The 25,895-nt window shown below is 39.3% G+C and overlaps 1 protein-coding gene across 4 annotated transcripts in view; it reads left to right on the top strand.

The window, feature by feature from the left end:
* Pdk1 (Phosphoinositide-dependent kinase 1) overlaps positions 1-25,397 on the top strand; it is a 411,719-nt gene extending 386,322 nt beyond the window's left edge. For all 4 annotated transcript variants that reach the window (XM_067147018.1, XM_067147017.1, XM_067147019.1 and 1 more), the window contains 3 exons: positions 4,123-4,362; positions 11,063-11,215; positions 24,699-25,397. In XM_067147018.1, the coding sequence (XP_067003119.1) occupies positions 4,123-4,362; positions 11,063-11,215; positions 24,699-24,800 (495 nt within the window). In that variant the 3' untranslated portion in view covers positions 24,801-25,397. The remainder of the gene's footprint in view (positions 1-4,122; positions 4,363-11,062; positions 11,216-24,698) is intronic.
* The last annotated feature ends 498 nt before the right edge of the window (positions 25,398-25,895 follow it).

A 25,895-nucleotide genomic window follows, 5' to 3' on the forward strand; every position in this document is an offset into this window, starting at 1 on the left:
TGATATTACAATTGGGTTGCCCCTATCTATATATTTTCTATCCTATTACAAGGTTTCACTTAGGCTCCTACTGATCTGTAATATGTTTTGGAACATTTTTCCAAATGAAAAGGAATAAGGCACTTCTTGCTGTTCTTTTGCAGCTCTAACCCTGACGAAAGATACTGCATGATACTTTCAATATTCTTTCCTGTACTTGAGGACTCGTCCTATTCTGACGAATGACTGTTTAAAAGCAGTTGGTCACTTAAAGGAGTTCAGTTGTTTTCTGCTGTTCATCACTTGATGGAGAGTTGCTGGCTATATACTGTACTGCATTACTATAGCATGTACCTGGCTAGTGATGCTTGTCAAATCTACAGGAGAGTTATTCACTTACTGAAAAGAAATAATATCGTCCCCACTCTGGCAAACTAGCGAAACTGACAAACTAAGGAATCTGTAGTTCTGAAGTTCTGGTCTAGATTTTGTTATTTATATATTGTCTACCCTCTGACAAAGTCTCACATCTGCAGCTCGTTCTGTATGCCTAACACATAAAACCAACAATTAAATATAAAAATTGATTTTACATGAGTAATCACAACTTCTTTTAGCTCTCCTAATTTTTGGATAATTTGCAGATTCGTTAGTTTGCCAGAGCAGGGACGATATAGAAAAATTGGTTGGAATGATAAAGAGGTACATAATTAAATGAGGAAAATCAAAAATAAACTGTTTGTTGTCTTACTGAGAAATATGAGATGACATACAGCCAAGGGGAAAAGATCTGAAACTGTTTACCACAGCAAGAAGTGCCTGGAGTGTTCACATATATTCCTGTAACTTAATTTTGCTCTGCAAAGTCTCATCTCTCCTTCAATGTGTGGGTAATATCTGGATGTATTCAAGAATAGAGTAATCTTTCTTTTCTCTATTGGCTCACCATTTAAATGTTCAACAGTATTGTTTCTGTAATTCCTTCTCTATCATCATTCTGGTCAGTCTCCATAGTGTAATGGTTAGTGTTACTAGCTGCCGTCCTCGGGGGCCCAGGTTCAATTCCTGTTACTGCCAGAAATTTAACAATGGTAGGAGGGCTGGTATGTGGTTGAAATGATGCATGCAGCTCACCTCCATTGGGGGTGTGCCTAAAAAGAGCTGCACCACCTGGGGATGAGGACATCAGTTTATTTAAGATCATCATTCTAGTCCAAGTACCATGGTTTTATTTTGTTCAAAATAAATTTGGAATTCAATTATGAACTTGTCTCCATGTGATTGAATATTAGAACAAAAATTTACTGTTCTTTGTTTTTCTTTCTTTCCTAACTTGAAAGTAGGTTTAATATGGCCAAACTGACAATTGATTAAAACATTTCAGGGGGAACCACAGTTTTTACTTTGTGTGGTGTGTTTTGAAACATTCTTCCAAATAAGGCACTTCTTGCTCTGGTAAACAATTTCAGATCTTTTCCCCTTGGCTGTACATCTGCATTTCTGGGGTGGCCTAGCTTTTGATGTCTCAAGTTATTTTTTCTATGAAATTTGCCCAGAATTTTGCTTGCAGATGCAGTGGACACTGTTGATGGCCTTCCTAGAGATCATCTTTCTGGGAGCTAAACAGATTATAACAATTCTTTAGCCAGATTTATTTTGAACTGTGTGAAGTGAGTTTCATGTTTTGTAACTAGTCTGTGAATCACACTGCTGTTGTACAGGACCATATTGAAAAGGTAGAAAAATATCTTCTTGTACCACTTCCCATACCTTCTCATGACAGGAAAGCAGCACAATCTCTGGTCTGGTTTATCCACTCCACCCATGTGTGTGTTGTATTTCTCAGCTAGTTTGGGCTTCAGGACTGTCCTAGAAATGGAATTCTGCACCTGTCTTATCACAACTTCTTCATATTCTAGCTTATGCATTGTTGATAGCATCATTTTATCGTTCTTGTCCTATTTCACACACAACACTCCATTGCTTGAGCAGAAATGAAGTTCTCCAAGTTTTTCTGGCTCCAATTGCGGTGGCATGTCTCCTGTTTTTTTTTTTTTTTTTTTTCCCCCGCATAGTTCCTACAGCATAACACTTCTCTTTTCAATAAATCTTGGAACAGGTGGGGAGAGCTGTTCCAATTGTCCATGTAAATTTTCCTCCCTTCACCAAAGATATCAGAACACATACGTAATACAATTCTTTCACTAACGAGAAACTTGGATAATTCTACAGGAATGATTTCTTTTTTGCCAGAGTGTATCTCAAAATTGAGACGATATCCAGTACTGCAGATAGATAAGTCTTTATTATCTGTGGCAAAGTTAGGCCTCTTGGCCCTCTCTTAACCCTTTACCTACCTTGTAAATTTTTATCCCAAAATAAGCTCTTTTAGAAGGATTGAACTGTATGTAGGAAGTCCTGCCACTGAATGCCATCAGACTTTCTTCAATGAATACTTCCTTTCTTGGAGAAAAAACTGTTTTGAAGGCTTGTAGAATCATATCAGTTAGGTCTACTCTTCAATATGTCATTGCCTTCCACCGATGGAAAATTTACATATCTAGAAATGTATTGTAGTTGAAAGAAAGTACAAATTTACTCATCTGCTGACCTGTTAAACCTAACGCCTCTGATTTTTTGGGGGGGAGGGGGGGGGTGTTCTCCCTCAGCCTTTGAAGATCCCTCTTCTCCACAAGGCAGTGGTTTCCTCTTCCAATTTTCCACAAAGAGGATGGGTTGCCTCATCCACCATCTTTAACATTCCGAAGGTCTCCTTCTCTGCCTAAGATGCTGTTAAGGGCTTCACTCGTAACCCTGGGCATAGGTTCCACATACCCCGTGAGACTGGGTTCCTGCCTGAACTTAGCTCTCCTTCACACCAGCCTACTAATGTGGAGGATACCCCCTCCCGCAACGTGGATGCGCCAGACAAGAATTACTCAAGTGAAGGATAGGGAAGATGACCTTAATCTCCCTTGAGCTTGGTTAATGGTTGTGTATGATGGACATTAGAGAAGCTGGATTGGATGTGGCAGAAGTAATAGAGCAGGAAAAGTAGGACAGAAAGGAGTGGAGGAGGCTTGTTAACCACACCCGAGCGACTGGAGTATGATGATGATGATGATCTAGAAATGTTTTTGAATGTGTCCCTAGACATTGTTTCAAAAAAGGTGAGGGAGTATAAAAACTTTCTTTGTGATCCAGTAATTATTCAGGTTAGGTTCATATTCTGTGACCTTATTATAATAAGGTCAAAATAAGCCTTAATTTCATGTATGGATGCATCTTTCTGTGTGTTACGACAATCTCTGCCAGTCAGAAATGAAATGTGTGCATACTTGAATTTCGTTTGCGATCTGTATCTAAAAATCATAGCCAGAGAAGTGACTAAATATGTCTGTTCCAGATTAAAGAAATTATCCAGAAAACAACAGATTGATTCCGCATTTACTACAGATGGAATTTTACTGGATTATTCTGCTTCAGAGTCCAGGCCCAATCAGTCTTGTACACATCGCTTTCATGTGTGCACTCCTCCCCATTCTTACCGTTTTCCCTTGAACTGTCATCAAAATACCCTTTACTGCTTGGTGCAGCCATGATCACAATGTAAACATACCACACATGTACTTGAAAAGATACCCGCCAAAGTTTAAATACTTGCGCAAAATAATAGATTGTAGTCGAGGAAATTCAAACACTTCAGTACATACTACAGATATCACAATTTGGCACTATCTATATTTGTGAAAAAGAAACTTGAGATGTAAGTGGAGGACAGGCAGCTCCAGTCTTTCATCTGTTACAGCAAATGGGAACCAAGGACGGGAAGTGCTAATCTTCATTTCCTATTAGTTAACCAGGTCCATCCATCCTAACATGGGTTGTCCTTGGAAACTGTTTATTGACATTGGAAATGTGTTGTCCTTCAGTCTCGATTGCTGTTGTCCAAAATATTTGATCCCGTGGCTGGAATGGATGGCATTTACGTGTGTTAAAATGCATTCAAATTTATATTTTCTTATACTGATTGGTAGTTTATCACAAAAATAAAGGACATACATTAATATTAGGGTTTTTTGCCACATAAAACATCTGTAGGACTTTTCAATTGCTACATTGAAGTTTGTGTTTGTTGTGAAGGTGCCTGATCACTTGGAACCTGGGCTGGATGACAGACAGCTAACACGGCTCCTGGGTTTGGACCTGCAGGATGCAGACAGAGTGCCAGAACCTGAGAGACCACGCAAGAAAAAGAGTATAACTGATGTCAGTCAAGAGGAATTGCGACACAGACTAGAGGTGCAGGCTAAGGAGAGTAAATGGCATCGTTTTGTGGAGAACAACCTCATACTTAAACAAGGACTTGTGGATAAGCGGAAGGTAAATAACGTACTAAATTTAATAAAATTTAACCTTAAGTCGGCTGATAAATACTATATATTGCATATTAACCATGCATACATGCCCTGTTGTAAGGTCTTTCTCAGTGCATTGTATTCCTTGGATAACATAATACTGCGTAGTATACAAAGATGAGTAAAAAGAACAAAACCATACGTATTTAAGGCAAAATTTTATGTTAGTTCTTTTGAAGCCTGGTAAAATTCAAATATGAAATTTGTCATATGTTAATGAATCTTAAATACTCCCATTTGAAAAGTTTAAGTGCAATAATTGACAAAAATTGATCGTGGCAATCACAACAGTGCACCAACAACACAAATTTGGAAATGTCAAAACCTGGAGCTATGCACTGTTTTTTTTTTACATTGTCTACTTGTTTGCAACCTATTTCCGTTGCCTCATTAACAGGTAATACCAATTTTAGCTGCAGTTACAGCTGTGATTCGATCAGGATGCTTAGGATGCAGTCTTGAATGTTCTTTTATGATATGATTTCCCACTTGCCTGGAACTTGAAGTAGAGCCAGTGTGTTGGAAATGACTTCTAGCACTTCTTTCAAGCATATCCTAGACAAACAATTTCAAGCCTCCAAAGCTGTTGTGTGTCTATCACAAAGAATTTGTCAAAGAGTGTACAAACACTCAGTAATGTTTCTCCTCCAGCTAGAACTGGGTCTCCTGGTATAGATATTATCATCTCATTACCTGTAACAGTTCTGTACATGCTAGAACAAAACTTGCCTGTAACATTCGCCACATAGCACATACTGCGCCCATCCTGCACTAATGCCACAGCCTCTGGTGTGTTTTCAGGAGAAAGGGCCATTGTGACCTGACTTAGAAAGCTGTAATATCCACAAAAATACGTGGCATGAGGATTCACAGCAATGCTCATCAGTTATTGTGATGAAACTTCTCAAATGAGCTTATCAACTTACAGTAGAATGCCATATTGTTGTAATGTTATAAAATTTAATTTATACAATGTTTGAAACAGACCAACATTAAATTTTGTCTGAAATTAATAGTGCTTCACTTTTTTTTTTTTGCTTATGAGAGTACATTGTGATTGCTTACCCCTCAGTGACTGGGAAAAATTCAGTGCTGCGTTACCCAGCAGACAGAGCTGATTCAGGTGTGAGCTCTAAGATAATGCAGATCTCTCTTTACAACTTCGCTGTTACAACAGTTTAGCTTAGATTATTTTTAAATGTTTACAGTAGAGACATAAGAGTGTAGTTTACATTCATTGACTTTATAGTCTAGTAATGAAGAGACTTTACACATTTTATATGCAATGAAAGCGACGTTCTTGCATTTGCATGGGTTGTTTCACAATGCAGTGAAAACTAGGGTAATCGTTGCCTTGGGAACTTGAGCGGAAGAACCAGGAATAATAGTTCAAATTATTTTCACACAAATCCCAGGTTAATGGGATGATTAGTTCATGTTTTGTTGTCCATTACTTGGTCGTGCTTACCATGCCCTCCCATGGTTACCCGTCCACTCTCGCTTTGCTCAGTTCAGTCTGGTGTAGTACTATGCTTGATTTATTCAAACTTAATTACCGTATTTCACGGCATAATCGTCGCCACCGCGTAATCGTCGCATCCTTTATTTTCAATACAAAAATCGGACTTTAAACCTTTAATTATATAATCGTCGCACGTCCAAATTTTGTTCACTAATCTGGTTAAAAGGTAAATGGAACTGCAACGTAAGTTGCACATGAATGCGCAATTTAAATACGTGTATGGTTTATGGGCAATTTGGCAACACAGTCACGTTTGCGACATGTTGCACAACGTATAAATAAATAATACCGGTATATGTACGACGCATGGCTTACCGGTAGACTATCGGCAGTTTGACAACGTGGTCGCGAGACAGTGTACTATTTATTCACCACCTACATATGAGTTCCCATTTGAAATACGTAAGGCTGTAAGTTATCGCTTATCGGCAACGTCGCCAGGAAATACCGGCTAGGTAGGTTGAATGGACCTCGAACCAGCCCTCAGATACAGGTAAAGTTCCCTGACCCGGCCGTGAATTGAACCCGAGGCCTCCGTGTAAGAGGCAAGCACGCTACCCCTACACCATGGGGCCGGCTCCTGTGTTATTGCGCACGAAGTGAAATCCAAGACGATAACGCAGATTTCCACGGAATTATTCAGCCGAATTATTTACGATGTCTCAGTTGTCATCGCTAGACTCTTATCTTACTACTACGTCATAAGTGTCCGGGCATGGGATGAAAACTTTTATCCAAGCAGTCAAGATAATTATTATCCAATGCTATTAAAGTTTTATTTTATAAACTCGTCAGCAATGTAATGTAAAATCATCAATAACTGGGAAGAAATATTAACCTAATTACCATATGTTTAAAAGAAATTGAAAAAAATGAATGTTTGTTACTGACGTCTCGGAATACAGTCAACTATACAGTAGATTTACACCGCGCTAGCTAGAGCTCCGGTTTGCGAGCTTTGCGCAAGCGCAGTAGTGTGTCGCAACCAACGAGCTAAACTGATAAATTGTTGCATGCTTCCTTGCTGCCTAACAGTATTGGCTGCTCTGGAATGGACAGATCACAGATGCATTTATTTGTTTCAGATTTACGTGATTACTGTAGACATGTGTGCGTGAGAATTTAAGTTTTTAATTTGTGTTTTGGGGGTTTGCAGAAATAATTTGTTTTAATAGTGAACAATTACGGAAAGTCATTTATATCGCAAAACATTAACGTGTGAAGCATTTATAAGCGATTATGGGTAAATATAGAAACTATTCTGCGGGCTTCAAGCTAAGCGTAATTGCCTTCGCTGAACAGCACGGGAACAGAGCTGCAGAAACAAATTTTTTTTGTGAGTGATAAGTTGGTGCGTGACTGGCGGAAAGTAAAAAACAAGCTAAAAAGCACAAACCCTTCTAGACGCGCGTTTAGAGGTCCTAAAACAGGGAAGTTTCCTATAATTGACGAAGAAGTGTTTTGGTACGTCAGTGAAATACGTAACAATGGCTGCAGTTTATTATATGAAATGTTACAAATTAAGGGACAGGAGGTAGCGCGCAAACACAACATACCGGTAACTCGGTTTAAGGCGACTTGTGGGTGGATTAAGGGGTTCATGCGACGATGCAATCTGTCAGTGCGAAGGAGAACAACACTAAGCCAAAAGTTGCCTGCTGATTACACGGACAAGATTGTAAATTTTCACCGATTTGTCATACGTTTGCGCAAGGAAACTTCGTACTTGTTTTCTCAAATTGGTAATGCCGATCGGACTCCAATCTTTTTTGATATGCCTCGCAACAGCACTATTGTGCTAAAAGGATCACGGAGTGTATTAATGAAAACCAGCGGTAGTGAGAAGTTGCGATGCACGGCAATGCTAGCCATTACAGCTGACGGGAGAAAGTTGCTGCCTTACATCATTTTCAAGAGGAAAACGATGCCTAAGAATATACAGTTTCCCCGTGGAATTCATGTACGAGTGCAACCAAAGGGTTGGATGGACGTAGAACTCATGCTGGACTGGGTTAAAACTGTGTGGAATAGAAGATCTGGTGCACTACTAAAACAACCAGCTCTGCATGTTTTAGATAGTTTCCGAGGTCACCTCGTAAACGAAGTGAAGCAAATTCTCACTACAAATAAGACACGACAGATAGTCATTCCTGGTGGCCTAACATCTGCTTTGCAGCCACTAGACGTATGTGTTAATAAACCCTTTAAAGACCACTTACGTCGATTTTACAACGAGTGGATGATGAGCGGCGATCAGCAATTGACGCCCGCCGGAAATATCAGGCGTCCACCCTTGGACTTGTTATGCTCGTGGGTGAAGAAGAGTTGGGATCTTATACCACCTGAACTAGTCTCCAAGAGCTTCAAAAGGACTGGGATTTCGAATGCACTAGACGGTTCCGAAGATGACGCAGTGTGGCAGGGAGACGAAGAATCTGATACTGGTATTAACAGAGGCGAGGACGGCGCATCAGATAGCGAAACCTGCGATAGCGACACCGAAGATTTGGAATAAATTGCGTACCGGTAAGTCCGCATTTCACAACAAAGCGATAATTTTTTGCAAGTGTAATATTTTAACTTTAATACTCAAATTAATGACAAATTAACTTAATACGTTCATTTTTATTTTCAGGTTGGAAAAACGTTCGCCGAATTGTTGCGAAAAATTATGAATTTTGTTTTAGACTATTTTAATTATTTTGATGTATAAACGCGAGTATTACGTGCATCTTAAATTTGTATCAAATACAATTTAGTTATAAATACATTTTTTGAGTAATACAAATACTGGTATTAAATATTCATCGTATAATGGTCGCACCCTACAATTTTTTTCGAAAATTTTGGTATAAAAAGTGCGACGATTATGCCGTGAAATACGGTACTTCTTTCATTCAAACTGCAAACTGCTTCTCTGCCACAAAATATTGTTCTTCAAAATGATAATGAATAAAGTAATTAAGAGTCATAAGAGGTTCCAAGGTATTGGAAGAAGTATAGAAATTCTCACCAGATGATGTCAACATTGATATCAGTGGAAAGGTGGTGATTTATACTATCAGCCTACATAAGGAAACATCCTGTAATGAAACATACGTCCACTAGAATGCAGCAGAAATTTAAGTCTATACGCTCTGATGCGGAAAGAGGTCAGACTATTTCAAACTCATTGAAGAAAGAAAAGAAATGCTGATTTGGGCTGATTCATACATGCAAGGAAGGCAGAGTTCTTCACTTTCAGATGTACCATTTTCATCTTGCCAATTTCAAAACTTTGTAAAAATGAAGTTGGGCGTACAGGGGTGTATATACCATGCATGGAGGTCGGCAGCAAGTGAAGAAAAGGTGGTCTATACGATGTATGGAGTTATGCCTCAAGGCACTAATCATTCTGTACTTAACACTAATGTGTTCCTTTTCATGTTTCTCTCTGTATATCCTAATTTGACACTTGTTTGTTCCTTTTCAATACCTATACGAGGGTTGAGTCATAAATCATGGCATTTTTTTTCTCGCGAACAGGAGACAACACGGAAAATCTAAGATATTCATTTGGGAATATAGGATATGTATTTATCCATAGTGCCTGAAGACAAATTGTGACTGCAGGAGATTCTCGTAGGAAAGTGACCGAACACAGGCCATTGGTAAACATTTGTTTAATTATGGTATAGACAGCAAATACACAAAACTATGTACAAAGGACAGGTCTCCACTAGTTGCAGACCTTCGAAATAATCGCTCAAGGTTTCCACTGTGCGTTGCCAGCTGTGGGGCAGGCGCTAAATACCATTCGCTGCATGTGTATCGCTAACTCAAGACTGAGTACTATGCCACGTGTGACTTTTGTGGTCATTGATCTTTGATCTTGGCGGTTAGAATTTTTGTTTGTAGGTAGTATATTTTGCCTTTTGCCCCCCCCCCAACACTTCTTGTAATCCCAGTGCTCAAGGTGCCTGGTCCTTTACACTCCCAGAGTTTATTACCTTACTGTCAGTACCTCTAATTCTCTTAACAGTACTTACTGGACATGTGTTCGGCTCGCCTAGTGCAGGGCGTTCTATTTGACTCCCATGCGAGACCTGAATGTGGAATGATGATGATGTAAAGGTGAAAATCTGTGTCGGCACGTAGCCTACTCCTGTCGAATAACACCAAGGGGTTTGCTCAAAACTTTGTCTCCATCCGACAGACTAATCACCATCAACAGCATCATGTGCCCTCTCTCCATATGCACACTGGGGAGTGGTTTGGAATTGAATCCAGGCTTTTGGCATGGAATCTAGTGATAATAAATTGTTTACCACCACCTCTCCTACCCTGTTGTCAAACATTATGACGGTGACATTTTTTTCATCCAACTGGACTCAAACCAGCTAACCATGGTGTTAGACCATATAGACTTAGTGCTTCAACAACAATTACGACTACCAGGCAAGATACTCGAACAGGATCTCTTAGCTTCAGCATTTGCTACTTTTAATATAGCTTGTAATATTGTAGTATGTTATTTGGTAGGATGAGAATGCATATAGGCATTTAGAATTTGAAACACTACAGTATGTAAACTGTTCTGTGCATTTTTGTGCAGACTTCAAAAATGTCTTATACTGAACAGAATTTAAGAATGAAGTCCACTGTAATATAGTAGATGAGATTTCAGTTGAAAGATAAATTGTGGTAAATTAGTTACTGAAGGTAAAGAGATGCCACATCCATAAAAACAAATCAACATTGCAAATGATTTAGAATTCACTGTAAAACTTTTTACAGGTATGTTAAAGGGTTCTGAATGTTACATTTTGTATTTTAACAAACTGAAAAGCTTGCAAGTTCTCTTAACAATGTTGACACATGGTTTCCTGAAATAAAAATAAAACACCAATAAATGGATTTGTGGTGTTTCTTTTGTCTCGCACTACAGGAAACTGATAATTCAATTCCACCTAAAATAGATATATGGGTTTCTCAAATGATCAATATTACTGGTAAAAATTGAATTTCTCTGAAGATGGGAAGCAGAAACACACTGTTTTTGTATCCTTGTTGCACCAAATGACTACTCTGGCCTGTTAGTGTATTTATTGCTTCTGTGTTTTCTTATAAACCATAAAAATGTAATGGTGTAATTTTTGAACAGGGGTTGTTTGCACGGAGGAGAATGCTACTGCTCACTATGGGACCGCATCTTTATTATGTTGATCCTGTGGATATGGTTCTAAAGGGAGAGATTCCATGGAGTCCAGAACTTAGAGTTGAGCCGAAAAATTTCAAAATCTTCTTCGTACATACAGTAAGTATTTGCAGCACAGGGGGTCACAGATTCACATTCATTTTAAGCTAAAATGTTCTTGGCTTTGACCTACATGTTCATTTTATTACCTTTAACCTTTTGCAGTCAATCTGATTTTAACTGATAATATTAGTCTAAACCAAATCCCATGGCACAACAACCCCGAAGGGCCATGGCCTACCAAGCGACCGCTGCTCGGCCCGAAGGCCTGCAGATTGAGGTGTCGTGTGGTCAGCACGACAGATCCTCTCGGCCATTATTCTTGGCTTTCTAGACCGGGGCCGCAATCTCGCCGTCAGTGGCTCCTCTATTGTAATCACGTAGGTGGAGTGGACCTCAAACCAGCCCTCAGATGCAGGTAAAAATCCCTGACTTGGCCATGAATCGAACCTGGGCCTCCGGGTAAGAGGCAGGCACGCTACCCCTACACCGTGGAGCCAGCTCATAGCATTGTGGATACCGTTCTTTAGCTGATGCAGTTGTTCTTCGAAAAGTTGGAACTCCCTCATATTATCCTCTGATGGTTGTCGACTGTCTGGTCCAAGCAGATTTTGAAAAAGAAAAAGTATCTAATGATAAATAGTGAAATCTATACAAAATTAAAACAAAATAAAATAAACTCGAGCAAGAATTTAAGTTTAGCTATATCGGAGAAATGTCTAACCAGTTCAAGACTCATTTTTCATTGCACTGTACCGTTTGAAGTAGTTCTCCACATAAGTCCAGGTTTATGTTGACAGGTTTCACAAATGTAGGTTCTCTCTTGTCTTCCCCCTGGAACATTTTGCTTGGACCACACAATACAGTCTGTGCTTTCCTTCTGGGTGTGTAATGATGTGCAAATAATAATAATAATCGTATGGCCTCAGCTACCGCGTGTAGACATTTCAATTTGACGCCATCTGGCTGGCTGCTCGTCAAGTTCGATGTTCCGTTTTACTCTAGGCCCACTAGATGGTAGACCGAGTAAACCGGAACTCTCTTGGGCATCTAGGGCCGAGATTTAATGAATTTCGTCCGGTAAACCCCAAATGTGTCACCAGAGATCTTTTACATGATGTGCAGCTTTCCATCCAGTCTTTGCTCTTCATCTGAAATGGAATGCTACCCCCTTCTTGAGTTACCGCCCCCTTTACGGAAGTCTCAAGTTACTTAACCAGCTGTCTGCTAAGATTTACATGTTTAATGGGCCTAGTGTGATTTGCTTCAGCATTCTGGGCGTAGAGTATGTAGGCATTTATAATTTAAACCTCCATACCCCAGAAGGATATTTTTCTCCATTTGAGTGTTAACGGAGGAAGCAGTATGTTGCACTCAAATGATTGGCTGTATCGACGCCACCCAAATAAGTGTTATAATTCACAACTACACTTGGTTTATTTTCAACTTCATCTCCTTGTCCCTTCACTTTCCTTTTGATCTGTATGAGGATGTACTACATGTACAACTCTCATGTTGCACCAAGCAAGGATTAGTTCTATACGCGAACCTTTTCTTGATCCCGATTTTTACGGGGTGATAGTAAGGAGGGAGCATTGCTGGTTCCGGTTATACTGCCAACTGGATGGAAATGAAATCTGAATTGAATCGATAATGTGATCGATCGATATGTATTTTCTAAACATTTATTATCTTACTTCAACAACTGTGTCACACATACATTATTTAACATTATATAACATTTCTCGATGCGAATCTTATTACTAGCATGAATTATATAGTTTGGCTTTGCTGTGTAAACAACAACCGTACTAGTTCGTAAAGTGTACGCCAGATGTCGCACAGCGATGAATAAGCGATTCATAGTTTGTGTTTCATAGATTGCCAATATGGTTCAGGGCTCAAGAAAAGGTTCGCGTATTGTACATTTTCACTATTGTGGTATGCTATCTTTTTGGGGGGGGGTTTCCTTGATGGAAGCAGGAGCATCTTTTCTGTTTGGAAGCAGAGTTCTGGTAAGGTGACATTTCGAAGCTAGAAGTTCAGAGGCCGTTCAGTTAAAACATGATATCCAGAAGTATCAGGCCATGTTTCTCAAAGGTTTTTATAAAGTTGAAGAGCTATTATAGATGTAATTGGAAAGGATGGCTTGATGAGGGTTTCTGTAGTGATTTTCCTATGGTGGTATAAAAGTACAGAGATAGCTACAAACATACTCAGCCAAAACATATATGGCTCGTTGGAGAAGGAAGTTAACTTGTGGGCGGAAACACAACGTGCGTGTGTACGTATGTATATAGAGCGAGTCAAACAGGGCAGTCCCCAGCTGGCAAATGAAGCACGTTTGAATACATTAAATTTTCTCAAAGTACTCGTCCGATTTTCAAAACAATCACGGTGCTGAATTTGTAATGTTTATAGGTATAAAGCTACATGTAGAAACGGTTTTCTTCCATTTAAAAAAGCAAAGTTAGTACCATTATTGCAGAAGATGCTCACGCCATGAAAAGGTAATGAAAGTTAAATTACGAGGGCCCTTCTTACAATTACTGAAAGTGAAAATAGAATCCCGATATCTTGAACAGTTCAAGAGTTATTTGAGCTGGACAACTTAGCTGAATAACCCTGTATATGCTCTTAAATTTCTTTTTTTCTCGGGGCGAAAACATATACTGTATATAAATGTTCCATTCGAATTTCACGGCTTTACTAGCCGAGGAGGTGCACAAATATGCTCATTGATGGCAGAAGTTGTTACTTCAACTCTGTTGATTATGGAAATGCTGATGGTATCTTGCAGTATTTTTGCTCCTGTTAGAGTTACGTAATGCACACGTTGCACAACAGTTTTTTCGCACGTATTACATATTTTCACAGTTTATGGTGAAACGGCACCATGAAAGCAGGTTAACGATAAAGATGTCGGTATCCAGCTCATTTGAGAGCAACAACCACACAGGTGACAATCACTAGCAGCGTGGTTGGGACGTATGTAATAACGGTCCTAAATCTGACTACTATTCAAATTTGTAATCTTGATCAAGGGTCAATGTTGCAGTCAAACTTCGATAAACACATCCTGTAGATTATTTGTGTGGAACGTGGGTTCAGCTACTGTGACTAATTCTTTGAGTAATTTTTCCACTTTTTGATCAAGCCACAAAATGAAAACCATCGTTAAAAGTAGCTTTTTGTACATCGATTTCATAATAATGGACTAATGTGTACAGAGCGGAGTAGCTGCGCTACGCCTGTGGGACTAAGTCCTGTATTCGGGACACTCAAGTTCAATCCCCACCATCACTTGTCCTGAGAATGATATTCCGTGATCTCCCATTTTCACACCCAAACAAATGCTGGGGCAGTTCCTATTCATATGCCACAGCAGTTTCTTTTCCACCTACTTACCCAATATAATTAAAAATCATTCATTTCATCATCGCTGGCATTCTCAACTTAGGATAACTTCGGGAAGGGCATATAGCCGTACAAGCGCGCCATATAAATTAATCTTGGCTCATCCCCGACCCCGTATCAGGAAATGGGACTTGCGGGTAGACATACAGAAGACTAAACATTGTCAGATCATATGGAGTGTCCCTTCTTCCAGTAAAAAAATGACTGAGACCATATTTTGTCTTCAGACCACTTCAAAGTTGGGTTTCCACTTTTAAACAAGGTACGAGGTGCATTCAAGTTCTAAGGCCTCCGATTTTTTTCTAACTAACTACTCACCCGAAAACGATGAAACTGGCATTACTTCTCGACGTAATCACCCTGCAGACGTACACATTTTTCACAACGTCGACGCCATGATTCCATGGCAGCGGCGAAGGCTTCTTTAGGAGTATGTTTTGACCACTGGAAAATCACTGAGGCAATAGCAGCACGGCTGGTGAATGTGCGGCCACGGAGAGTGTCTTTCATTGTTGGAAAAAGCCAAAAGTCACTAGGAGCCAGGTCAGGTGAGTAGGGAGCATGAGGGATCACTTCAAAGTTGTTTTCACGAAGAAACGTTTGCGTAACGTTAGCTCGATGTGAGGGTGCGTTGTCTTGGTGAAACAGCACGCGCGCAGCCTTTCCCGGACGTTTTTGTTGCAGTGCAGGAAGGAACTTGTTCTTCAAAACATTTTCGTACGATGCACCTGTTACCGTAGTGCCCTTTGGAACGCAATGGGTAAGGATTACGCCCTCGCTGTCCCAGAACATGGACACCATCATTTTTTCAGCACTGGCGGTTACCCGAAATTTTTTTGGTGGCGGTGAATCTGTGTGCTTCCATTGAGCTGACTGGCGTTTTGTTTCTGAATTGAAAAATGGCATCCACGTCTCATCCATTGTCACAATCGATGAAAAGAAAGTCCCATTCATGCTGTCGTTGCACGTCAACATTGCTTGGGAACATGCCACACAGGCAGCCTTGTGGTTGTCCGTCAGCATTCGTGGCACCCACCTGGATGACACTTTTCGCATTTTCAGGTCGTCATGCAGGATTGTGTGCACAGAACCCACGGAAATGCCAATACTGGAGGCGATCTGTTCAACAGTCATTCGGCGATCCCCCAAAACAATTCTCTCCACTTTCTAGATCATGTCGTCAGACCGGCTTGTGCGAGCCCGAGGTTGTTTCGGCTTGTCACACGATGTTCTGCCTTCGACACATCCATAACTCTATCACCACGTCTCCTTCAACTGTCGATGAATTTCAATTGGTGTCACACCACGCAAATTCAAAAAACGAATGATTGCACACTGTTCACGTAAGGAAAACGTCGCCATTTTAAGTATCTAAAACAGTTCTCATTCTCGCGGCTGGCATTAAAAATCCATCTGTCGTATAGTGCTGCCATCTCTGTGACGTTTTGACAACGAACGCGGGCTCCTTTGAAAAAATGCACATGTTTCTATTTCTTTCCAGTCTGGAGAAAAAAGATCGGAGGCCTTAGAACTTGAATGCACATCGTATGTGGTTAATTTGGGTTTATTGTTATCATTTTAGAAAAAGTTTCCAAAATTTTGCCCTTCCTTTTTTATTTTTTCAATTTTTTTTTGTTTTGTCGCCTACAGCCATGTACAGTATTACCACCGCTCATGGAGGGTTAGTACCAAACTAACGAATTGAGGTTTGTGACAACTTTTGCTTAAGCAGTGTCTCTTCAGATGTGCCTCATTTTTCTTGACATCACCCAAGGTATGAAACACCATAGGGAGTGGTGATCCATTATAATAATGGCCTATTTAAAAAATGAGTTCTATATTTAGAGCTCTTGCCCGGGTGGCTATTCCCTATCAATTGTTTGACTAGTCTTTTCTTCACATGATTTCAAAGACTTACGAAATTTATCGAACATCTCCCATGGTAAATTATTCTGATCCCCAATTCTCTTTCTTTAAACAAATAGTTTCTGCAATTTGTCCTCTTGAGTTTATCTTCATATTATGATCATTCCTACTTTGAAAACAACCATTTAAGTTTATTCATATGTTAATGTTGTTCCACACCATTACGCCGCTGATAGCTTGGAACATGCTGCTTAGTTGAGCAGCTTATCTCCTTATTTCCAACATTTCATTAAGCTATTCTTCTGTCAGAAATTGCTCAGAACAAATTTTACCTCCCTGTAATTTATGTATAAATCAATAAATACTTCATTTCTGTTTTAAGTATATATTCGTAAAGAAATTGTAGACTATTTATGATGTTTATTGCACCATTTCTAAGAGTTTTCTATGTCCCATGGAGGGAAGAGAGACATTGAAATGAACCTATCATAAGAACACTGAAATTACTGCTTCAGTACGTCCACCTCCATAGCAATATGGTTAGGGTGCTGGCTTTTGGTCGAAGGGGTCCCAGGCTTGATTTCTGGCTGGTTTGGGGATTTTAACCTTCATTGGTTAATTCTGATGGCTTGGGGTTGAATGTGTGTGCTATCTTCATCTTTAGAATTAATCAGATATAAGGTTCCATCCTCGGACTTGCAGGTCGCCTGTACGGCTTAAACTCAAAAGACCTGCACCAGGCCTCTTCAGAGGCCATACACCATTATTTATATAAAAATATACTGCTTCAGCATTGCCATCTAATTTCATTTTTCTGGGCAACTTGAGCAACAGACTATGATCAGCATCTTGCCAGAGACAGGCAATAATGATGGGCAAAAGATGATGTTGCCATACTTGACCTATGCAGAGGGGAGGAAGGCAAAGAAAATGTGCGCGAACAGTCGGGAATTTCCCGCACAAGACTAGATTGCAAAAATATAGTGGGCATGTTATTTGGAAAGGATATATAGCAGGAATACATGTAAGGGGGTGCTGGGCTATTCGAAGTTTGCACATTAGTAGTGTGTTAAGAGGGGCTGAAATACTGCTACTATTGAATAGGAACTTCACAGCCTAGGAATAAAGCCTGGATAATGGGAATCCTGGGAATGCAGGGAACCATCTACTTGAATGTGGTGGGCACTGTTTGAACAGCTTTTGTGAAAAACAAGTTTGTTCATTGCCTAACTTCACTGTGTGCAAAGAGACTGTCGCTCATATTGTCAGTTAGTTAATTGTTTAGGAATAAAGAACATTTTGGAGAAATTGTCCATTATGCGATTCCCACATTCCCAGGCTTGCCCTGATGCGGGGCTTCATCCTAGGCTAAATGTTTGTAATAAAAAATTGTATTTCGACCCTTGTATGGGCTACTCCAGTTTGTTTGAATCACTCTGTATAAATAACAGGATCATTGGAAGGTACAGTGTGTTCAGAAAAAGGAATATAGGAAACTTTTTACAATGATTCCAAGCATTTTATTCTGGCAAGTAACAGCAAAGGACTTTTGCAATGGCCAATCAGCTTTCATGCCTTGTTAGTGAAACTTCCAGTACATACTATGTAACTTTTCCCTTTAAAAATCTCTTAATTTTGGTAGTGGAGTTACTTACCACCTCAGAAAACATCTTACAACCAATATTGTTGCTGTTGAGAACATCATAGTCCTTAACTGACTGGCAGGGAGAAGAAAGACCATCTTTCAGTGTGTTTTAGTACCTCAGGAAAACCCATTAGACCGGGGCCTCTCGGGGTTCATGTACCGGTGCATTGCGTGGCACAAGGTGCATAAGACTACTTTGCTAGGTTGAACAGAGTGCAGATCCCCCACTCCTTGATTTTGATTAAAAGCTCTGTCACTCTGTCTCCCCTTTCTTCACTCGCTCTGCAACATGCTGCCATCCGAGCCGCTTCGAAACGAAACACTGGACCAAGCAGTGTCTGACCGATGCATAAAACCTCTGCGCCTCACTTTGCATGCGTGAGATTTTAGGCTTTACAGAGGCCCTGAATTAGCCCCTAGCTGGGAACCATCACTTCTCATCAAAGAAAACTGGCTACAGGCTGTAATTTTTCATTTACAGTTATTAGAACAGATAATTTCAATGCCAATTCTGCACAATGCTTGATAGACGATTCAAAGATTCATTACTGCTCTTCTAATGAATCAGACTTGAGAGTTGTGAGCAAATTTGGGAAGTAATTGAGTAAAAGTTATTTAATTATTTGTAGGGATTACTTTTTAGTAATTTTTACTTGGTATTTTTCACAAAAAATATTTTGTTCACAATTTACTTCTTGAAATTAAATTGTAATTGTTATATTCTAGTAATATACACCCTGTCAAGAATTGGCAACTTTGAAGCCCCAGTACTCGCAAGGTGTAGTACCAAGGGGTATAATGCAAAGTTAACTTGCATCTTGTTGCGGTTACTGGCTGAAGATTAGTTCGAGAATGGAACTGGAATAAATCTGTGATGGTGAAGGGCAGGGCTCGAAAAATACCGGGGGCCCAGTCGCCATGGTGCCTGAAAAGTTTTACCTGGCGCCTGAAATTTTAAATTCGGTTTTGAATTTTTTTTTTTAAAATCCGAGTTCCCTTACATGAGGATTCCCACCACTTTACAAAGTAACAAGTCGCGGGATGTTTCACGTGTTTTCTGTATCTCATATATTCTAATATGTGCAGTAAATATTTTCAGAGCTTTTGGCAGTCTTGGGTTCTGTAATTGCTATTCGTACCTTGGAACTGGACGTTTTATTTCTGCGCGAGAGCTGCCTAGCGGTCATGGGAGACATCGTTGTAACCCGTCAAACAAGACTTATCCTTTCCTGTGGACATATCATAACACATAGAGTTCAATTACAGATGATCAGCTAACGGTAGCCGAGTGCAAAGATCAGACCAGAGTTGTGGAGAAATGCAGAGAAATACTACGTTAAATAATTCCACAAACACTACATTACCGCCTTCCTTCCCATGACTAGCCGTTCCTAAACTATTGCCACCAAAGCAGTGCTGACAAATTCTTTGAGCTTGGAACATACGGATTGACGTGTTTATCAATTCTTGTACTTGAACTGAACACAACTTATACTTTCAATTTAATTACGGCATTTCGGTATAGACGGTTCGCACTTTAGAAATACGGCTGTTTTTATTCCAGTGCTTTAATGGAAAATTGGCAACATAGCATCAGACACCGGAGCCCGCGAACCTGGAAGCCATTTAACGCTGGTGTGTTTTACGTTTCTGTGTTGTACTTGAGAAAATCAGCAAAATGAAACTAACAAAGCCGCAAAAATTGACATGCGAGTACTCTTTCGGATTCATTCGTAAGTATGGCCCGTAAAGGTAATACAAAGTGATACAGAAGCGAGTGAATGTGAGACAACACTTGATGGAAGTGCCGACTGTAGTGTTCAGGATGACAATGACCAGCGTGAAATTTATGGTGTTCAAGACACTGATAAGTCAAACATTAAAAATACGTAGAAATTTCAATCTTCAGACAAACGGAAATTTCACACTTTTAGCGAAGTGTGTAAAGAAAATGGATACTAATATGTTACAGCATATGAATGCACTGTTCATGGAATCTTATCATATTGCAAAAAATAACAGACCCTACATTGATTTTGAAGGTTTGGTTGCACTGTTAAGCAAGTTGAATGTTACTGATTCGGAGAAGTATGTGAATGATTCACAATGCAGATAATTAATTTCATACATTGCCTCAGACCTTCGTGAAGATTTTGTGTGTGACATCAGGGAAAATTCATGTCAGTATCTTACTCGATGGATCAACAGATTGGAGGATGCAACAAGTGATAGCTCTATGGAGGCTCAAGGAACAGAATTGCTTCAGTTAGGGCTTGGAGAACTCTTCACGGTACAAAACTAATAGGTATAGGGACTGATGAAGCACTATGCGTGATTGGTGTCCGTAATGGTTTAGTTACAAAAATTTGGTAAAACGTTCATTGTGTTGCACATCAACTCCAACTCATTCTTCTTTACTCACTGAAAAATGTGAAACTTAAAAAATCGGTATATATAGAATCGGGGAATAAGGAACTACAGTGTAATCTATAAACAATTTTATTCACCCTGGATGAAATTGTAGTTTAGGGGAAGGCGCCTGAAATTTAATTTTTATATTCATATGTTATTGGCCCTATCGAAAAGTACTACAATACACAACAAACAATGGTCAATGTAATGCTATTGTTGATCACTGTTATGCTCTTTCGATATTGTAGCCTTCACATTTACCACTCGGTACAGTAAAACTGAATTAAGCAATAACTGATCGGAAATGTTGTATTCTCTATAACTTTTGTTATGTATTGTAGCATACACTTAAGGCATAGGCTCACTTAGTAGTAGTAGTATGGCCTGGTCTAGAATTACAATTTAGGCCTATTCCAAATTATAGCATCACAATTCACTAAATAACTCAAAATAAAATTAAACCGTAAAAAGAACCGTTTCTTAAGACAAGCTTCTTCCTCATCACTTTTATTAAATTATACTTTCATTTTATTCCAAATTAGCAGTGAAGAGGGTTTTTTTCTGTGGCTTCAAGGAAAAATTTGCCTCCAGGTCATATGGATTATTCCGCCGACAGTGTAGTGAATTGAGATTTTCTGACTAATCGGGTACTCATAGGAAAGAGATCAGTAAAAGGGCATAGTTCTTGCCCTGGAACTCTCCAGTATTCAACACCCCTCTCCCCCCCGCCCGCCGAAATAAGACGAAGAGTGTTCACGGATCATGGCTGTCTGCGGCTTGGTCATTCCAGCTCTGAAAGTTTGGACTATTAGATCGGCAGTGTAGTACTGTTCGTTAAAAGTGAGAAAATGTGTGGTTTTCACTTGATCGAGTATTTCATACGAAAGCATTGCTTTTAATCGCACCATTCCTACTGAGTTCATTGTAATGATCTATGTTTATTTCAATTGGGAAAACCACTAAGACAGTCTTTCTGAGGGTGTAAACAGGCAGGTGGAGAGTGTGTCTACAATTATAATGAAAACTCGCCAACCTGATTGTGACTGTTGGTAGGCAAGCGATCCTACCATTACACTGGAAATTCCCTAACCCAGTCTTCATATGAGAAAAGACGTTTTGGTGACTTCCCCGTCGCGTTTCTAGGGTAACGTTAACCCTCCGTTAAACGCGCGCTCTGTTGTAACACCATTACATGTGAGCGGACTGACAGTCCGCGATTGTTTGCAAGCTTCCATTCCTTTCATTTCAATTATTTTTCCAAGAATTCCTTATTTCTCTCTTTTGTCAATCTGTCTTACATCGTAATTACTTTATTTTGATTTTGTTAATATTGATAAATGGATATATAATCTACATTTCAGTCCTTCAGGATAAATTGGAAGTTATCAACTGCAAATCACAGGACTTTGCAAATCTAATTGTAAATTAACACTAATTGGTTATTAATTTACTTCTTGGAATAAAATTGCAATCTTTACATTCTATTACTTGATGTATATCGCACGGAAGAAGTCACGACGTCGTGATGCTCTTGCCATGGAGTAAGTGCATTTAATTTTATCCACCTTATCAGCGCCCGACTTCCTGTCATTATAGAAGGTAATCATTGAGGGTTTTGATCCATCTGAATCACCATAAATAGAATTGTCTTCACGGAAAGTAGATGGAACTAATACAACTTTGTCTTTTCTTGACCTGTATGACACAAGTATATATATGGCGATTTGTGCATGTTACGATTTCTTGTAGCACTCCGTCGGTAAAGATCAATTGCAGAGCTTCAACTGGCTTCTCAGTATTCATGGAAACTCCTACTACTCCTGGCAAGTGTTTTATAATATTATGTTCAGGTTGCCTGACCCTCCTATTACGAATCAATTACAGGCCGATGATTCCACTGCCCCCAGTCCCTTCAACATACATTTCATGCTGCTGACTTTCAGTCCCGTCCTTTTCACCCATGGACTGTTTTCTCTTAGAATTACGATCACTGTCATCTAGACGTCCCGATCACTATCATCACTTGCACCAACTTCGTCGTCCAGCCACTGCTCGATTTGATACATAACTCTCGGAATAAATCAAACCAACAAACTGGAAAGAGGACGCAAAATAATTATTCTTAGCTCATTTTGTAATACTGTGTTTATCCCACTGTAAATAATCACAAGTAGAAAATATATCAAAATGAGCCCACTACTACACTTGTAAGTAATAAAAGTATATAATTTTATAATAAATAGCAACGGAAGAATGGATGACTTACCAAAAGAGTAAGATTAACAAGTCAATAATACACGCTTGCGGACTCAGACTCCGCAAGTCTGCAGTTGACAATATAAACTTCTGTAATCAACAGCTCGGCGATTACTCAGACATTCTCACACCGTCACGGCCTTTGTATTGTTGCAGAAGGAAGCTACAAGAAGGCAGCCCGTTCTGCCTTGCACTTTTGGCCTATGATACCAAAGAATAATAAAGTGCGGACTCTCACTCCGCGGCGCGTGTAACGGAGGGTTAAGAGCTGTGCAATTGAACACAATTTTTCTCACAACGTGTACACTACCTAACCTAGAATTCTGTATAAAATGTAGAATTCCGTTGCGAAGCACGGATACATCAGCTAGTGTCTTCTAAAGATCAAGGAGTTCAAATTTGTCATCACAATTCATTTCTTGTATGACTGAGTATATTCAAAAGACTTTCACTTCTATTTCAGAGACGTGATCCGATTTTAAGTCAGATAAGAGCGCATGAAAATAATGCAATTAATTCATTGCAGAAACTTCAGAACACCAAGGGCCCAATGGCAGAAAAGTTTGTTTCTGCTAGAACACTTTCAGGAGTTTTTAGTGGAGTAAAGTATCAGGTGTGTCCAATAAGAATTTCACGAGCGACAAGGAGCATATTTTGGCAAGTGGGATTATCTTCCTGAAAGACACATTTCTTCAAAATGAGGACATTCAAAGTGCCATTGGTTTTTTGATACATATTTCTGTCCATCAGGAAAACAAGTAAAAAATTATGGCAACAGTGATATACAGTTTCTTGCCACTCATTTCTCAAAACACCTTCAAATTGAGGAGAACAACGTATAGATGTGCTGAGCGAGTGGTACGAGTTCAAAGTAGTCGGGAAAGGTCTTCCACTAAATAATCTAGTTGAAAAATCGCGGACTACGAAACGACGATTTCCGATTTTAGAAAAGCTCCTTAGTATAGTGGCAACAATTCCTGTATCGACTCATCATGTGAGGGAGGGTTCAGCACGATGAATATTATTAAACACAAACTGCGAACCAAGCTTGCCGAGCAGATCTCGTGATGATATCTTTGAATGGATCCTCTTTAAAGGACTTTTATGCAACAAAATGTATTGATCGTTTGTGTTTTGGTGGAAAATCAAACGGGCACATGTAGTGTAATTTTAAAAGACTCTGACCTTGAAGGTGACTGGTGATTATTTGGGTTGGTATGTTTTAAAATAAAAATTTCCATTCTTATATGAGCTGATAGACTATACTACTTAAGGTCACATTTCAAAAACAATACGTAGCTATATCCTAGTCTAACCTGCGGTTTTCATGATGTATATTTGTAAAAAAATGTGCTGGCCCCTGATAAAAAGGGGCTGGCTACTGAATTATTTCTACTTTTTTCTACCCCTGGTGAAGGGTTAAGGAATTTCCATTCCCCTATTTGAATAAACATTTTGAATTGGTTATCCTGAAAATAATGAAAACATGAATGTGACATGCAAACTTTGCTTGGGAGCAAACCTTTTGAAAGTTTCGCATTTAATGATGATGGCCACTCAATGTCTTCATGCCAGACAACACAAAATGTAGCAATTCCTTCTTTGGTATCATTCCATCCCCATGTGAAAAAATTGTCAATGGTTTCCTAAAGAATTGCGTGTTGTGAAGTAATTTTGATTTTGCTGATTACATGTTGAAAAAAAGTAATTAATGACTGTAATTGAGTAAAATATTTCTCAGATAACTGTAATTCAACCCAGTTGCTTTTATTCTGTACTTTTCCATCACTAGTTGTGAATTGTACTTTGTAACAACAATTGTGCATTTTCATTGTATGTATCATACATATTCTTCCCATTTATTGTTCCTAGGTGTCCAACCACGATTCTCTCTTGTTGGTAATCATCATTTGCACCTTTTTAAAAGTTATTTTTTCTTCTTTGCAGCCAAACAGGACTTATTACTTGGAGGATCCAGAAGGTTATGCACTCGACTGGTGTAAAGCAATAGAAGAGTTGCGGATACACGCATACGGTCTACAATCATAGAAAACTAGCTAATGTGACCGAAGGCAACACAGACTCTACTTCGGTTTAATATTAGGCTAATTGAAGATTGTTAAGTTATCAACGTATGAGAGTTTTACGAGTGTTTCGCGTCAATGAATGTCATGTTACAGTGAGAGTTGAAGAGAAACTTTTTAAACAAAGATTTGCAATTTGACAAGACACAGACTGAATGGATGTGTTGCGTATGGATGGAAGAAAGAGTTGTGTATAGTACAATTAATTTATGTGTGTTGTGTTATTTTATTTGTTATGAAGGAATGTGGGGAAGCAGCGACTGACACTAGTTTTGTTTTCCTTCACTATTGAAGGAGATGTCTCGGTGATCTCAATGTATGCTGTTTCTCCAGCCTCAATATTGTGCACTTGTTTACCTTGCAATAGACTCTCAAATCATCAGCAAGAGAGCCACCAACTGTCAGTATTATATTGTACAGAACAACTTTCCACTATATTTATGTACCTTTTGTTTAGACTCTCGGTTATGTTTGTAAATTAAATGTATCATTGCGTTTCCTTCTGTTGTACATAAGTAGATATGTAAATGAGTAAGTCATTAAATTATAAATTATGTATTTATATGTTTGTTATTTTATTCCTTGTGATGAACAAAGATGTGTTCGAGTAAATTTTTTGTCCATCACCATAATCATGATAATCATCCTTCCAGCGGGCCAGGTAGAACTTTTGTGGACAATATGCTTCCATCGGTTCCTGGCATTATAGATTTCCTCTCCTTTCACATCCTGAAGTGTTGTTCCTTTCTCGATAAGGTCTGCATTTATTTGGTCCAGCCACCTTCTTCTGGGATGTCCAGCAGGTCTCCTTCCAGGTACTGCCATTTCCAAGTATTGTCTGGGGGTTCTAGTCTCTTCCATCCTTGGCACATGCTCAAACTATTTCAACCGTGCAATGCGTTGTCATTCTTCCACCGTACCGGTCGTTTCCATGTCATTTCTAATTCTGTATCTCCTTGTTTTTTGCATAGCAGATCGTAAAAATTTCATTTCACATGCTTGCAGTTTGCTGATGTCTGTTTTCAATAACACACAGGTCTCCAACCCATGTCATGATTGG

This window comes from Anabrus simplex, chromosome 5 (genome assembly GCF_040414725.1).
Source record: "Anabrus simplex isolate iqAnaSimp1 chromosome 5, ASM4041472v1, whole genome shotgun sequence".
Taxonomy (NCBI): domain Eukaryota; kingdom Metazoa; phylum Arthropoda; class Insecta; order Orthoptera; family Tettigoniidae; genus Anabrus; species Anabrus simplex.